The sequence below is a fragment of the Ostrea edulis genome, chromosome 2, assembly GCF_947568905.1.
Source record: "Ostrea edulis chromosome 2, xbOstEdul1.1, whole genome shotgun sequence".
In the NCBI taxonomy this organism is placed as follows: Eukaryota; Metazoa; Mollusca; class Bivalvia; order Ostreida; family Ostreidae; genus Ostrea; species Ostrea edulis.
Genome location: NC_079165.1, coordinates 79,263,798 through 79,278,580, shown reverse-complemented (window position 1 = coordinate 79,278,580; position 14,783 = coordinate 79,263,798). Strand labels below are relative to the sequence as shown.

Here is a 14,783-nt window from a genome sequence, read left to right as displayed (position 1 = left end):
GGTCTAAATGGAAGTAGAAAAACGACGATTTTCTATGGAGACCTGGTTCCCAGAACTCCTCTTACATTTTACGTAGTAGCCAGCTAATCTTTTGGAAGACGACTGATGGTGTCCTGTAGATATGCAATACGTTTTCAGAATTTTCATCCTAGGGGCTAAATGGGGTAAAAAAAAAAAAAAGAAGCGATGTTTCTATGACAAAAAAGCCTTGGTTCCTATAACTTCTCGTACATTTTACACAGTAGACAAATCATCTTTGGAGGGTACAAATGTAATTAATGGTATCCTATAGATGTGCAATAAATTTCGGAATCTTCATTTTCACCTGAGTATTAATTGTAGGTTGAAAAACATTTTGTCTATAGAAAAACTTGGTTCCAAGAACTCTTACATTTTATGTAGTAGCCAAATAATCATTTGGAAGATGATTGGTGTTGTTCTTTATATGTGCAATAAGTGTTCGGAATTTTCTTTTTCACCTTGAGGTGCAAATGGGGTAGGGAAACGATGAACAAAACCTTGTGGTCAGTGCATTCAACAAGAATATATTTCCTTTACGGGGTTGGAATCTCAACCATTTCAAAGATATTTGGACAATCAAATAAATGATGTAGGTTGGGATGACTAGGGCAATTGCTCATCGATCAATGCCTATTGTCATATGTAGCAAGAATATATATGGTATATTTTGTACTTCCCATCTGACGGACATAAAAGTTAAAAATATATAAAGAGGTTAGGAAAGTAAAATCAATTTGTGTATATAAACAGCTGTATTATAAAAGTTTTCAAAGTTTTCTGTAAACGTCGCATTCTTGTAAATATTGTATAATATAATGATTGTCAATATTTGTAAATAGTTCTTTCATTGTTTGTACACTATTAAAAAGATTATTTTGTATGGGCGTAAAATCACTTCATTCTAAAAGAATGTGATGTATAGTTAATGGATAGTCACAAGATATGCATTCAGGCTGAGGTTCTCTGTTTAGTAGGTACGAATGGGTCAATTTGGAATGTCCGATGCGTATTCTTAAAATAATCACTTCGTCTTGACGTTTCATTACGATGTTACACGATTTGTTTACTTTGTTTTAAATAGAATAAAGTTCACTTGTGTCACAGAAATCCCAATAGATTTGCCAAAGAGAATTAACATTTAGTTTTATGAAATATTTAAAATCAGTGTATGGAATTTTGAAGCGTACAATGTCACTTTGAAGTGCATTTTTGGCCGCTTTGTCTGCTTTGGTGTTGCCATGGATACCAATGTGACTTGGGATCCAGCAGAACTAAATCATTTTACCTTGTTTAGTTAAAAGATAGTACCGGTGTAAGATATCTAAAATATATGGATGATCAATATTCATGTTGTTTATTGACTGAAGACATGATACTTAGGGAGTCTGATAATATAGTAAAATGTTTGTCATTAGAAGTTTTTACGTATTCAAACGCAAGCTGAATAGCCTTTGCTTCGGCGGTATAAATTGTTGCTTCATTTGAAAGTTGTGCAGAGAAAACGTCGTTTGTGATTACTGCAGCAGCAGTGACTTTATTTTGGTCTTGGGCAGATGCTCAAGAAACAATTTTTAGACATAAACAAACATATTCTTTATTGTCATCTTTCTTTTTTTTTTTTACTTATAATGTTGTTGGTTCAACTCCCTCCTAGGAATATTAAGTATGAAGCATCATCAATCAGCTGGATAGCCCCATATACAAAATAATCTATTACGATACATGAAAAACAATTCCTTAAATTGCTAGTGGATGGACACCCGATACAGCATGTACAAATTGTTGATTGTACACATTTTGCCATAGACTTATCAAAAGCAAACCACATTTTCGAAAGTGCCTTTTTACACGTTTATAATGGATTAGGATTTGTGATGTATACTAGAGGTACAGCAGTCTCTTTCCTAGATCTGTTTTCCAACCACTTTGTCCAATACTTGTTGCTATGGGGATTGAACTTAATTGATTTGCTATTCCATCAAGATCGTTTTCAAAAAACAAAGAGAGAAAAAACACTGTCATCTTCTTTATTTTAGCGGTAATTATATTCTAGAACTTATTTATCTTTACTACTAATAACTATGCATGTATTCTTACAAGATGAATACATCAGGTTTTAAAATGCTTTCATTTGGTAATATAATTGTCTTTATGAAAGGGAAAATACCTTAAAACCCCATTGCGGCAATCAAAACACATGGGGATGCTTACTCCTCCTAGGCACCTGATCCCAACTCTGGTATATCCAGGGGTCCGTGTTTGTCCAACTCACTATTTAGTATTGCTTATATGAATTATGAGATTGATCATTGTTCGTTATCTCCACCTTTCATGAATAATATTCGTATTCTTTACATCTTCTTACTACGGATTTACTTTTAAAAGAATCATTTTGTACTACGTGAACTACGAATCCCTGCAAAGTCAGTGCACTCCTACACAGTGGTGACCCTTCTGATACTGCCATCTTATCTTGCAACAATATAATTTTGAATTCACGCGATATATTTATTCCAGTCATGAATTCGCTGTGGAGGGTGCTCATCCTACTTCCCCTGGCAAACTGTAAGATGAGTTTTTCTGATATTTGAAATATTACGTAAATTCTGAAGCACAGGCACCATTACGGTGGTAGAGTGTCAATAAAAAATTGTACAGTTACATCTTTTAAACCTCAGTTCACCTTTATTGTATTTTTCTACAATGATTTCATACACATCGTCATTTATCCACTGATTATATCTAGCTGCAATAATGTAGCCCTCTCCGATTTTTGTTTTGGGAGAGGGCAACAATTTCTTAAGATATCTGTAATGGTGCAAATGCGGGAGTGATTCACTCCCAGGACATTTTTGATCATTTTAAACATTTGCTGACTTTCTTTATGTAAATAAAATGCTATTCTATGTTTCTTAGTCAATATATTTTACAACCCGTAACTTAAGATTTATGAGGCTCTATTCTACCATTTTCATCAATTTCGATATATTCCAATTTCTCGATTCATATTTGTGCGACATGTTTGATGTACTGAAGTTTCAACTTCCGATTGACAAGTTATTTGCATATGCCATATAAGGTAGTATTTACATCAATGGACAAGTACGGAGGCGAAAGTTATTTCGTCGGTATTAAAAAGGTTTAGATTTAATTTCAAGTTAAAAAACGAACAGCAGAGTGTAAATTATTTCTGCAACCATATGATTTTTCTTTCTTTGTCGGAATGGTTGGAATAACTACATTTTCGCGCAGATTGTCAATGTTTATGTTTTTTTTTAGTATATCCTCCTACGAGATCTCGCTATAACAAGCATGTCAGAGCAGACAAAGAATTTTGCATGCTATACATTATATTTAATCAAAAACGCCTTATTTAGACACACCCAAGCACAAAGTTGGTACTCCTATTGGTGTAAACAACATTTGGGACTAATACATGGAGCTTATTATCGGTTATTCATAACATTATTTTGCACCATTACGGAGATCCTATGGAAATATAGCCCTATCCCGAAAACGGCAGAATAAAAAAAAAATCGGATAGGGCTACATTATTGCAGCCAATTATATCGGGCCGAATTTCACAGAAAAATTGTAAAATCGTTGGGCATATATCTGTGCACCGTAAACGACATGGCAAATAATACTACGCATTTTTAATTAACACAGAGATCAAGTCGAACGCCATGAAACAAACAGTTATATCTAACAAACGTTTGTGCATCTGCGTCCTGATGCATCATGGATGTTTCGTGTGTAGTTAAAAAAACCCAAAGGATTTCTATTAAATTGTAATTTGCCTTATGTTGATGTTACCGCCATCGGTGGATAAGTGACTGAAGTATAATCAAGCAACGTTCATTCTATATTGAATAAAAATCATATAATATCGTACGATAAAACGACAATCAATACATATGCTGTCGGATTTTATTCAGGTGCCCTAGATAGCAGAGGGACACACTTCCTCATTGCCTTCCTAGATAACTTCACTAAGCGTCAAGATATCAGTCCTGAGATCTTCATCACCACGGCTAGCAACACACCGGTTCATGTCCACGTGACCTCACCCGGTACTTCTAATCCTCATGTCAATCAAAGTTTTGTGGTTAGCCGTGGAATAGTACATCAACTAACGGTCAGCCCTGACTTCCGGTTAAATCACACTGAGATGTCTCACAAGGCTATAGAGATAACAGCCAATAAGGACATAGTTGTGTACGGGGTTAACAGAGAAGTTCATTCGGATGATGGATATCTTGCTCTGCCTACTGACGTCCTAGGGTCAGAATATTACACCATATCTTATGCTCCATCATATCATTATTGTGTCTTTGCCGTTATTGCTACAGAAAACAACACTCATGTCGCAATAAAACTTCCAAGTCACAGAAATGTCAGTGTTTCTTACAGACATCACACTTATCACAGAAACCAGTGGATTAATGTCACCATGAATAGATATGATACCTTTCAGATTAGTTCTGTTGGAGATCTCACCGGAAGTCACGTCATTTCTGATTATCCCGTAGGTGTCATCAGCGGGAATAAAAAAACAATTGTTGGCAATACTGGAAATTCGCGTGACCACTTGACTGAGATGTTACTACCCATTCGAGCTTGGGGCAAAAACTTTGTCACTGTACCAATTCCTGAAAGAAACGTGGGAGATATTTTCCGGTTCGTAGCCAGTCAAGACAACACTGAAGTCAATATCACTGGTAAAATCAACGGCACCCTTTTCTCTGAACATTTTATTATCCGCCATGCTGGAAGTCACGCACAGAAGATGTACAGTTCGTTTCTGTATTCCCACGTGGTCGCCAGTAAACCAATTGCCTTGTACGAGTTTTCAGTGACCCAGAACAGACACGAAAACTCCGACCCTTCCCTGATCACTGTCCCACCCATTGAACAATACGCGACAGACTATACCTTCACTACTCCCAAATATTCCTTAGGACAGTATCAAAACTACTTCATGTTTGTCACTGACGCCAAACACAAAGGTGGTCTACTACTTGACGGACATCGATTACCCCACGAACAGAAATACGTACACATTCCTGGAACCCATCTGGTGGGAGGGTACATCAGTATTGCTGAAGGGACTCATACCGTTAGCCACAGTAACCCTAGTACCACGATAGGGGCAATCCTATTCGGCAAAGCCAATCGGGAATCTTATGGATTTCCCATCGGATTATTAATGGCACCTATTAATTCTGTGAGGTTTTCTAGATTACTTTTTCACACTTGGTCATATCAATCAAGTGACAAAAATATATCACTCCAACTCTCATGACCTTTAGAAGCAAAGCAATAACTGTACCGAAAAATTACCCACCAGCAATATCTAATCAAATTATAACTAACCAGTGTTTTTGTTGTTTTAATTATTCTTTCTGGTCTTCATAATGAAGGGATGTCGAACCCATGCGATGACGATAGGGGATGAAATTGACAATGACTGTGATGGAGAGGTAGATGAAGAGCACTGCGACGGGAAAGGTAATATACTGTGACATAAGTAGAGCCACCAAGATTGTGTCCTCTGTTGGAAAAGGTAACGGATTATGATTTCTGTTGAATAATTTAATTACAAGCAATCCATTTGGGATTATTTCAAAGATTGTTTTCATTCGAACAAAGTAATGGGGGTGTTACGTGTTCTATTGAACAGGTAAGGAAATGAAATCTATGTAGTATACACCTATTTCATGCCTACTCGGGACACAGTGAAAACTATTGTCAAGTTCAAGTTCATTTATTCACTTAAACCACATTTGAGTAAGAATATGGTCAGAGTATGTACAAATATACAATATACATGTATTGAAAACGTATTTACAAAATATATTAAGGAGGATAAACTAACTCATAGATTTTTTAGATAAACATACAGAGTTTTAAAAGTGTTTTAACCTTACTGGTTGACATAATTTCATGAAATTTAATAACATTAGGTCTTGTCTAGTACCTACTGTGTAGGTCTTCTTTTCTAATATTTGACAAAGCACTGCATTCTGATGTATAATGGATTTCGTCTGCAATTTTCGATTCATTACACAAAACACAAAATCTTTCATTATATGGAATACCAATCCATCTGCCAGTCTCTGCTGGAAGGCGGTGATTTGTGGTGCGAAATTTAAAAAATATAGTTCTGAATTTTTTTGACAATTTTTCTAAATATTTTTCTGGTCCCGAGGTAGTGCTCGTACCTCGGAACATAGTTTTGACTGTTTCTCGAGTAGGTATGAAATAACTGTTTTATTACATAATCTACCAATCGGGCAATAGTTTCTCACGTGACCGGGAAGCATTTGATCACAAGACCAGGAAACAGTTCATCATGTGACCGGGAAACAGTTCGTCACGTGATCGGGTAATAGTCGGTCACGTGATGAACTGTTTCACCCCTGCTCATTTTGCGTACCCTTCTCTGTTGATTAAAGTTGGAAAAGAGAAAAGATATGTAGTATCAATTTATATAGTAGATTAGGTAATAGATATTTCTGTTGTAGGTTTAATTGCATTGTCTTTACAATCTTATCGAAAATTTCCTAATTGCAGCAATGGAGAACAATTTTGGTGTTCTGATCGCATTTTTGAAATAGAAGACTCACCAATAAACATGTCTGTTTCAGATAGCGACGGCGACGGGAGGATAGATGAAGACTGCATGGGCGAAGAAATTAGTAAGCGTTTGTCATACTAGAATTTCAGACTTCTTGTTGGAAAGAGAATTATATTGCTCAATCTTAAAATATTCATCAACTTGTATTGCTCAATCTTAAAATATTCATCAACTTGTCTTCAGTCTGAGGCAGATATTACAATGATATTAGCGATTCAGTTTCTTTCAAAAAACTGTATCTGTTCGTAATTCACTTTGCTATTTATACATGGCGCGAATACAGAATCTGAAGGTTTAATGCAAAAACGAAAAACTCCAACTACACATTGCATTAATCTATTTTCAGCTAGTAGTCTGGTTGGATGAAGAGGAAATTTTATACAGCTGCTATATAATACAGTTAAAATTGACAATAATTGTAATATTTTGTTTAGAAATGTCATGAACGTATGACCCGTATTATATTTGAGAATATGAAAATAAATCATTATCGGATTGATCTATATGTACATATACTTTCTTGGGAAATAAGTACCTTTTAGTGGAAATTTTCAAAGGAAAACCCTTAATGAAGCTTTTCTGGGAAAAAATATTTTCCAAATCATCGAGAAATGATTCCTTCGCAATTTCCGACAATGGGATGTATGATGCTTGTCCAAACAGGGGCCCGTGGGGATCCGGTTATAGTAGGTCCTCAGTACCCCTTGCTTGTCACAAGAGGCGACTAAATGGATCGGTCCTTCGGATGAGATCGTAAAACCCGAGGTCCCGTGTCACAGCAGGTGTGGCACGATCAAGAGTTCTCCCTGAGCAAAGGCCGTATGCGCCGGTGTATTGACCGGGGTCATTTTTCTACTTAGAAATTTGACCCCCTGTTCAATATTCTACGTAGAAAAATGTCCCACGTTTTTGTAGAAATTATGGCCTTGGGGTCATTTTTCTCCCTGTGGATGGTGGAGAATAATGACCCTGTGTCATTTTTTGATGCAAAAAAAAAACAAAAAAAACAACAACTGGTTTTGGTAGGAATATTCTTGTTAGGCAAATACATAGGGGTAAAATCACACAGCCCTATGATATGAAGTGTTCATTTCTAAAAGCTTTAAAGTTTAAATAACAAAATGAAAAGGTTATACTATACCTTACATCAATAATACAAGATGTTTTATCCCTATTTAAAAAGGAAAACAAATAACAAGTCTGTAATGATATTTTATGACTATTAGAGCAAGAATACGCGCAGTCCTAGATTTGCTTTATCACATTTTATAAAATAAGTTTCCACAGTTGTCATTATTTAGAAAATCAAGATCATTGTCTTAGCTGGTGTCAGAAAGAGAAACTTGTATAGATAAAAAATGAATCGTTTCCATAATTGTAATACTCTTTGATTTTACTCTGGGTAAATAATGTGCAAAAATCAAAATAAAGTCTCAAACCTTTTTTCTTCGGAAGTTATAAGAAAGGTTAACGTTTTTGAAGTTTTCAGCGAATTAATTTTTATTGTGTGGTAGCTAAAAATATGGAACCTTTTTATTATTTTAATGAATAAATGTTGTTGAAATAGACCTCAAATTCAAATTATGGTTGCAATGTTTGATGTGTTGCTAGACAAACAAATTACGGGGATAACAAGAATTTTTTTTTAAAAATTTCCTGTTAGGATTAGGTATACCCTATAACTATATGTAATATTAGTATTTTTGAAGAGTGGGCCAGGAATGGCTCTTCTCCTATCTTGTTATTTCCCTTCTGGGCACGTACGTCTTTCCTATACACAAATTAAGCGTTCTTGCTGTGTGATACGAGGTTTAAAAATATAAAACGGTTTTTAGGAAAGGTGAAGATAATGAACAGTGATCAATCTCATAACTCCTACAAGCAATACAAAATAGATAGTTGGGCAAACAAGAACCCTTGGACACACCAGAGGTGGGACCAGGTGCCTAGGAGGAGTAAGCATCCCCTGTCGACCGGTCACACCCGCCGTGAGCCCTATATCATGATCAGGTAAACGGGAGTTGTCCATAGTCAAAATCAGTGTACATGTAGCTCGCTAGCGAAGCAGTAGAAATTCCCTACATACTGTTCGCTACACTTCCTACGCTCAGTTAAGCTTCGTTCCGAAGCTTAGCATGGATCTTCTCTGATTGTTTGGCACCTATTCGGCAAAGGCATCCGCCGTTCACGACGACAACCGCCGTCGTCCCAGGACGAAACCCCGTCCGTACATGGACACAAAGTCCCAGCGATATTCTATCAGAATCAGGCCTCCCACCAAACATCAGCCACTACCCTGTCACGATTTTGTAACGTGCAGCGGTTTGAACACACTCGCCTTTGCTTTTGCGTGATCAAAAAAAAAAAAAGAAAGAAGATTCCGACAGAGGACACAATCTTGGTGGCTCTACTTAGGTCACAGTATATTACCCTTTCCGTCACAGTCCTCTTCATCATTATGACCCCTGGATCGAGGCCTCTGTTGGTGGGCTGTTAGTCCCCGAGGGTCTCTACAGCCCAGTAGCTAAGTACTTCGTTACTAGCTTGAAAATACGGATGTATATTTAATTGCTGTTATAAAATTGAGAAAATTATTTTAAAATTAAGGATTATCTCCATCATGCATAGCTCTTATCCTTAGACGAATTTGACTCCACTTTTTTGGCACGCTGTTTTTGGCTATATTTAGCTCTAAAACTTCATTGTTATTTCGGATTTCAAACATTTTGGTTGAGCATCACTGAAGAGACATTATTTGTCTGGTGCATCAAAATTGCTACCGTATAAGTTTTACATCTACTTCTCCATCACAATCATATCAATTCTATCCCATCTCGTCATAGGTTGGGTTTGCCATCCCTTCAATATAAAGATCAGAGAGGATAATCATGATTAAAGTGACAGAAATGCAGAATGGTTATAATGATCGTGGATTTTATCCAAAGCAGTGGATACTTCACTTCTAAAGGTGATGAGAGTTGGAGTGATATATATTTGTCACCTGATTGATATGACCAAGTGTGAAAAAGTAACTTGGAAAACCTCATAGAATTAATAGGTGCCACTAATAATCCGATGGGAAATCCATAAGATTCCCGATTAGCTTTGCCGAATAGGATTCCATCTATGGTGATGCTAGGGTTCATAACAAACATGTAGTTTTGATACTGTCCTAAGGAATATTTGGAAGTAGTTAAGGTATAGTCTGTCGCGTATTGCTAAATGGGTTATCAGGGAAGGGTCGGAGTTTTCGTGTTTGCTCTGGGTCACTGAAAACTCGTACAAGGCGATTGGTTTACTGGCAACCACCTGAAAATACATAAACGAACTGTACATCTTCTGTGCGTGACTTCCAGTATGACGGATTATAAAGTGATCAGAGAAAATGGTGCCGTCAATTTTACCAGTGATATTGACTTCAGTGTTATCTTGACTAACAACGAAACGGAAAAGATCTCCCTCGGATCTCTAAGGAATTGGTACAGTGACAAAGTTTTTGCCCCACGCTCTAACGGGTAGTAACATCTCATTCAAGTGATCACGCGAAATCCCAGCGATTGCTTTTTTGTTTCCGCTGATGACATTTATGGAATTATCAGAAATGACGTAACTTCCGGTGAGATCACCAACAGAACTAATCTGAAAGGTGTCATATCTATTCATGGTGACTTTAATCCACTGGTTTCTGCGATAAGTTCTGTAAGTAACACTGACATTCTTGTGATTTGGAAATTTAATGACGACATGAGTGTTGTTTTGGTAGCTATAACAGTAAAGACAATAGTAATATGATGAGCATAAGATATGGTGTAATATTCTGACCCTAGGACGTCAGTAGGCAGAGCAAGGTATCCACCATTCGAATTAACTTCTCTGTTAACCCGTACACAACTATGTCCTCATTTGCTGTTGTCTCTATAGCCTTGTGAGACATCTTAGTGTGATCTAACCGGAAGTCAGGGCTGACCGTTAGTTGATGTACCACTCCACGGATAACTACAAACCTTTGGTTGACGTAGGGTTTTAAAGTAGCGGGTGAAGTCACGTGGACATGAACCGTTGTGTTGCTGGCCGTGGTGATGAATATCTCAGGACCAATATCTTGAATCACAGTAGCCTTGTTATCTAGGAAGGCAATGAGGAAGTGTGTCCCTCTGCTATCTAGGGTACCTGAATAAAATCCGACAGGATATATATTGATGGTTGTTTTATCGTACGATATTATCTGATTTCTATTCAATGTCAAGTGAACGTTGCTTGATATCACTTCAGTCGTTTTTCCACCGATTGAAGTAAGGTAATATTTATATATGGTAGATTACACTACGAGTTTAGAATGACGCTTTGTTGTTTTAACAACACACAGAATTACTTCGTTAAACACCACTCTAATTCCAGGCACACGTACTCTGAAGTTGAAATAAAAAATATGTTGGTATTCCTTAATAACAATATTTTCGTAGTCTTCAGGTCTTCCAACAGTCTTCCGGAATTCTGATGGGCACGAATTGTGCTCCTTTGTTAGGTGACCTGTAGTTATATTCTTATAAGAGTTTATTTCAAAGCTTCTATGAGAAGAAAAAATTGCTGTGGTCTTCAACTTCAAATTTAGATATATCGACGACGTTTTATGAAAGGTGAAGATAACGAACAGTGATCAATCTCATAACTCTTATAAACAATACAAATAAATAGCTGTGCAAACACGGACTCCTGAATACACCAGAAGTGGGACCAGGTGCCAAGGAGGAGTAAGCACCCCTTGTCGACCGGTCACATCCACCGTGAGCCCCACATCTCGATCAGGCAACTCTATTAACAATAATTTTTAGCTTATCCATCGTCATCTTCCCAAATCTATATCTTTGTCACAATATTCCATTATCATCTGCATATGGTGTTTATTTCTGATTCGATAAGCAAGAGCTTGTTCTGCGTATATGTTTTTAAATCACGACAGGCTACTGACAAACAAGTTGATGTTACATGGGTTTCAACAGTCTAGTTTGAAGTCAGCATGTCTCAAATTCTATGGTCATTATAATGATCTAGTTTGCCGATAAAATATATTTTTGAGTTAAATGCTGTGTGACTTTTTTTCATACAGATTGTTAAGCTGTTCTTGGTACATTGATTTTGACTATGGATTATTCAATTTACCTGATCAAGGCTCATGGTGCACGTGACTGGTGGACAGGCAGGGGATACTTACTCTTTCTAGACACCTGATCCTATCTCTTGTATATCCCGCGTTCGTGTTTGCCCAAAACTTTGCTTTGTATTCCAGATAGGATTTTTGAGATTGATCTTCACCTTTCACACAATATCTACAATGCATCAGTACCTAGATGAGAGACGTTTGTTCAATATAAAATATTACTAATAACGTTTTTGAGATTTGATTTATCATACTTTGAACTCTACGTTAACTAAGGATGCGTCGTACTACTAGTATCCTACGGTGCACAGGATAACCATAACTTTTCTAGGGATGCCCAAAGATTTTAAAACTTTTCTGTAAAATTCGGTCCAATACAATCAGTGGATATATGATGATGCATAATGAAAAATGTGTATAAAATCATTGTAGAAAAAGACAATAACGTTGGATTGAGGTTCAAAAGATGTAACTGTACAATTTTCTATTGACACTCTACCACTGTAATAGTGCCTGTGCTTCAGAATTTACGTAATATTTCAAATATCAGAAAAACACATCTTACAGTGTGCCAGGGGAAGTAGGATGAGCACCCTTCACGGCGAATTCATGACTGGAATAAATATATCGCATGTATTCACAATTATATTGTTGCAAGATAAGATGACACTATTAGAAGGGTCACCACTATGTAGGAGTGCACTGACTTTGCAGGGATTCGTAGTTCACGTAGTATAAAATGATTCTTTTAAACATAAATCCGTAGTAAGAAGATGTAAAGAATACGGATATCTCCCTTGTTTTTTAATTGCCGCACTATCAAATGAAAGCATTTTGAAACCTGATGTAATCATTTTGTAAGAATAATGCATAGTCATTGGTAGTAAACATGAATTTGCATAACAAGGCTAACACGAAAAGATGTAAAATACCATCATTGCTAAGATAAAGACGCCGACAATATTTCTAATTTGATCTTTCTTTTGAAAAAAACAAACCGTTTTATGTTTTTCAGGCGTTTGTGCCTCCTAGCTAACCACAAGTGAACACATGATGAATATGAACAAAATTGTCATTTATTAATTCAATAAATAACAAAATGTAAACGTATATACACACAGAATCATCAAAATAGTGAAGGCGACAATATTGGCTATTGGGTTCCAAAAGTCAGTATTTCGCAAATTCTATGGTCGTTATAACGATCTAGTTTACCAATACAACCTATGATTGGGTCAAATTCTGTCTGACGTGTTTGATATCGATTGTTAGGCCGTTCTTGGCACACAATTTTGACTACGGATAACTCCATTAACCTGATATAGGTTTCACGACGGGTGTGACCGGTCGACAGGAGATGCTTACTCCTAGTCACCTGATCCCATCTCTGGTGTGTCCAGGGGTCCGTGTTTGCCCAACTCTCTATTTTGTATTGCTTATGCGATTTATAAAATTGATCACTGTTCGTTATCTTCACCTTTTATGGTAAATCACATCAAGGGTAAAACTTGTAAGTACAAAGTGACAAGACTTTTGACTAGATGGAATTTGAGACAGTTACACCTGTAACTTATGGAAGGTCAAGAGTACAAAAGTCATAAAGTAACGGATTTCAATTACATGTAGCATTGACAATAATACACATGTAAAACGTACAGGAAACCAGCTACAATCATGATGTCATTGCCTTAAGCATACTACAAAATAGACTACTACATACTACTACAAATTAGACTACCACATACTTCCCAAAACAAAAGTACATCCATATGGGGGTGATTCTCTATCGTAACATGGCAGACAGACAAATGGTACAAATTCGCACTGGATGGCTTGCTACCGCCCCATCAAACAAACCCAAAAACAATCTAATATACCAATAATGTATATTTACAGGTCTTGTACTAAAACATTGATACAGTATGCATAGTAAACGAGTAGCAAAGTTATCGGTGTGCTATATGCAAAACAACGTGATATCGCAGAGATGAACATGTAGGATTCATAAGCCCCGGTCCGACGACATTGTTGTAGCATAGCACATGATGAAGAATGTACATAAAGTGACGCACTCAGGGAAACATATGACAGACACTAATGTTAAAGTTGGAAGCCCCTGTCTTCCTGCATTATCTCAGACAAAACACGACTGATAACAATAATTAGAGCCACAGACTCTAATTGATGAAGAATCATAACAAGGCAAACCACAAATCACAGTTTAAGTCCGGAATTCGGATATACTTTTGTGAAAAGCGTTGGAGTGCCAACGACCCATATTGTGAATTTGGAGTTCCGAGTAGCCAGCTGCAGCGGCAGTTGTAACTGCACAAATACGAAAAATATGCCCCTAGTAGTTGTAGAATGTAAGTGCCATGCACAATTGTTGTGTAAAAAAATGCCTTGGAATTTGTGAATCGTCCATTAAGGAAAACAACGGAATGGAATTAGGAATGTTCCGGATTTTAAGATATTATGTTAGTGCTGAACCTTGATTCAGGAGAATTCTTGTGAAAGCTGAGTTCGAATGCATATAGGGGGGTGTTCATTTCAAGAAATCGAACCCCATTTTACGCTGTTGCTAAGACGACATGTTTCCTAAAAAAGAAATGCTGAATACCAGAGCAAATTTTAGTAATTTAGAGTACATGTTACTCATTGTGAAAAAACGGTAATGAGTATATGTATATCTGTTACATAACACTTCATGTCCGCTTCAACACCCCACGCTTTATCCGTGAAACTGATACGACTAGCCACAGGAACGTTAACATCGCTTTGCATTCAATACAAAATAAGCATAAGTCTAATTAATTTTTAAGGTAGCTCATTGCACTAAGATTTTATTTAATGGTTCGTTAAAACACGGAGTAATCCATAGTAAAAAACAATGTGCAAAGAATCTCAATTGATATGAATCATCTCAGACAGCACTTTACTGTCAATTAAATTAGGTAAATTAGA

The 14,783-nt window shown here is 36.7% G+C and overlaps 1 protein-coding gene and 1 pseudogene across 1 annotated transcript; one reads left to right on the top strand and one right to left on the bottom strand.

Moving 5' to 3' along the window:
- The first annotated feature begins 2,492 nt into the window (after positions 1-2,492).
- Positions 2,493-7,160, top strand: LOC130051881 (IgGFc-binding protein-like). The gene is made up of 5 exons (XM_056154956.1): positions 2,493-2,586; positions 3,960-5,248; positions 5,445-5,532; positions 6,672-6,722; positions 7,008-7,160. Exons 1-5 carry the CDS (start codon positions 2,541-2,543, stop codon positions 7,025-7,027), a joined length of 1,494 nt encoding a protein of 497 aa, XP_056010931.1. The 5' UTR covers positions 2,493-2,540; the 3' UTR covers positions 7,028-7,160.
- A 2,338-nt stretch (positions 7,161-9,498) lies between these two features.
- On the bottom strand, positions 9,499-13,495 carry LOC130051519 (IgGFc-binding protein-like; annotated as a pseudogene).
- Between the last annotated feature and the right edge of the window lie 1,288 nt (positions 13,496-14,783).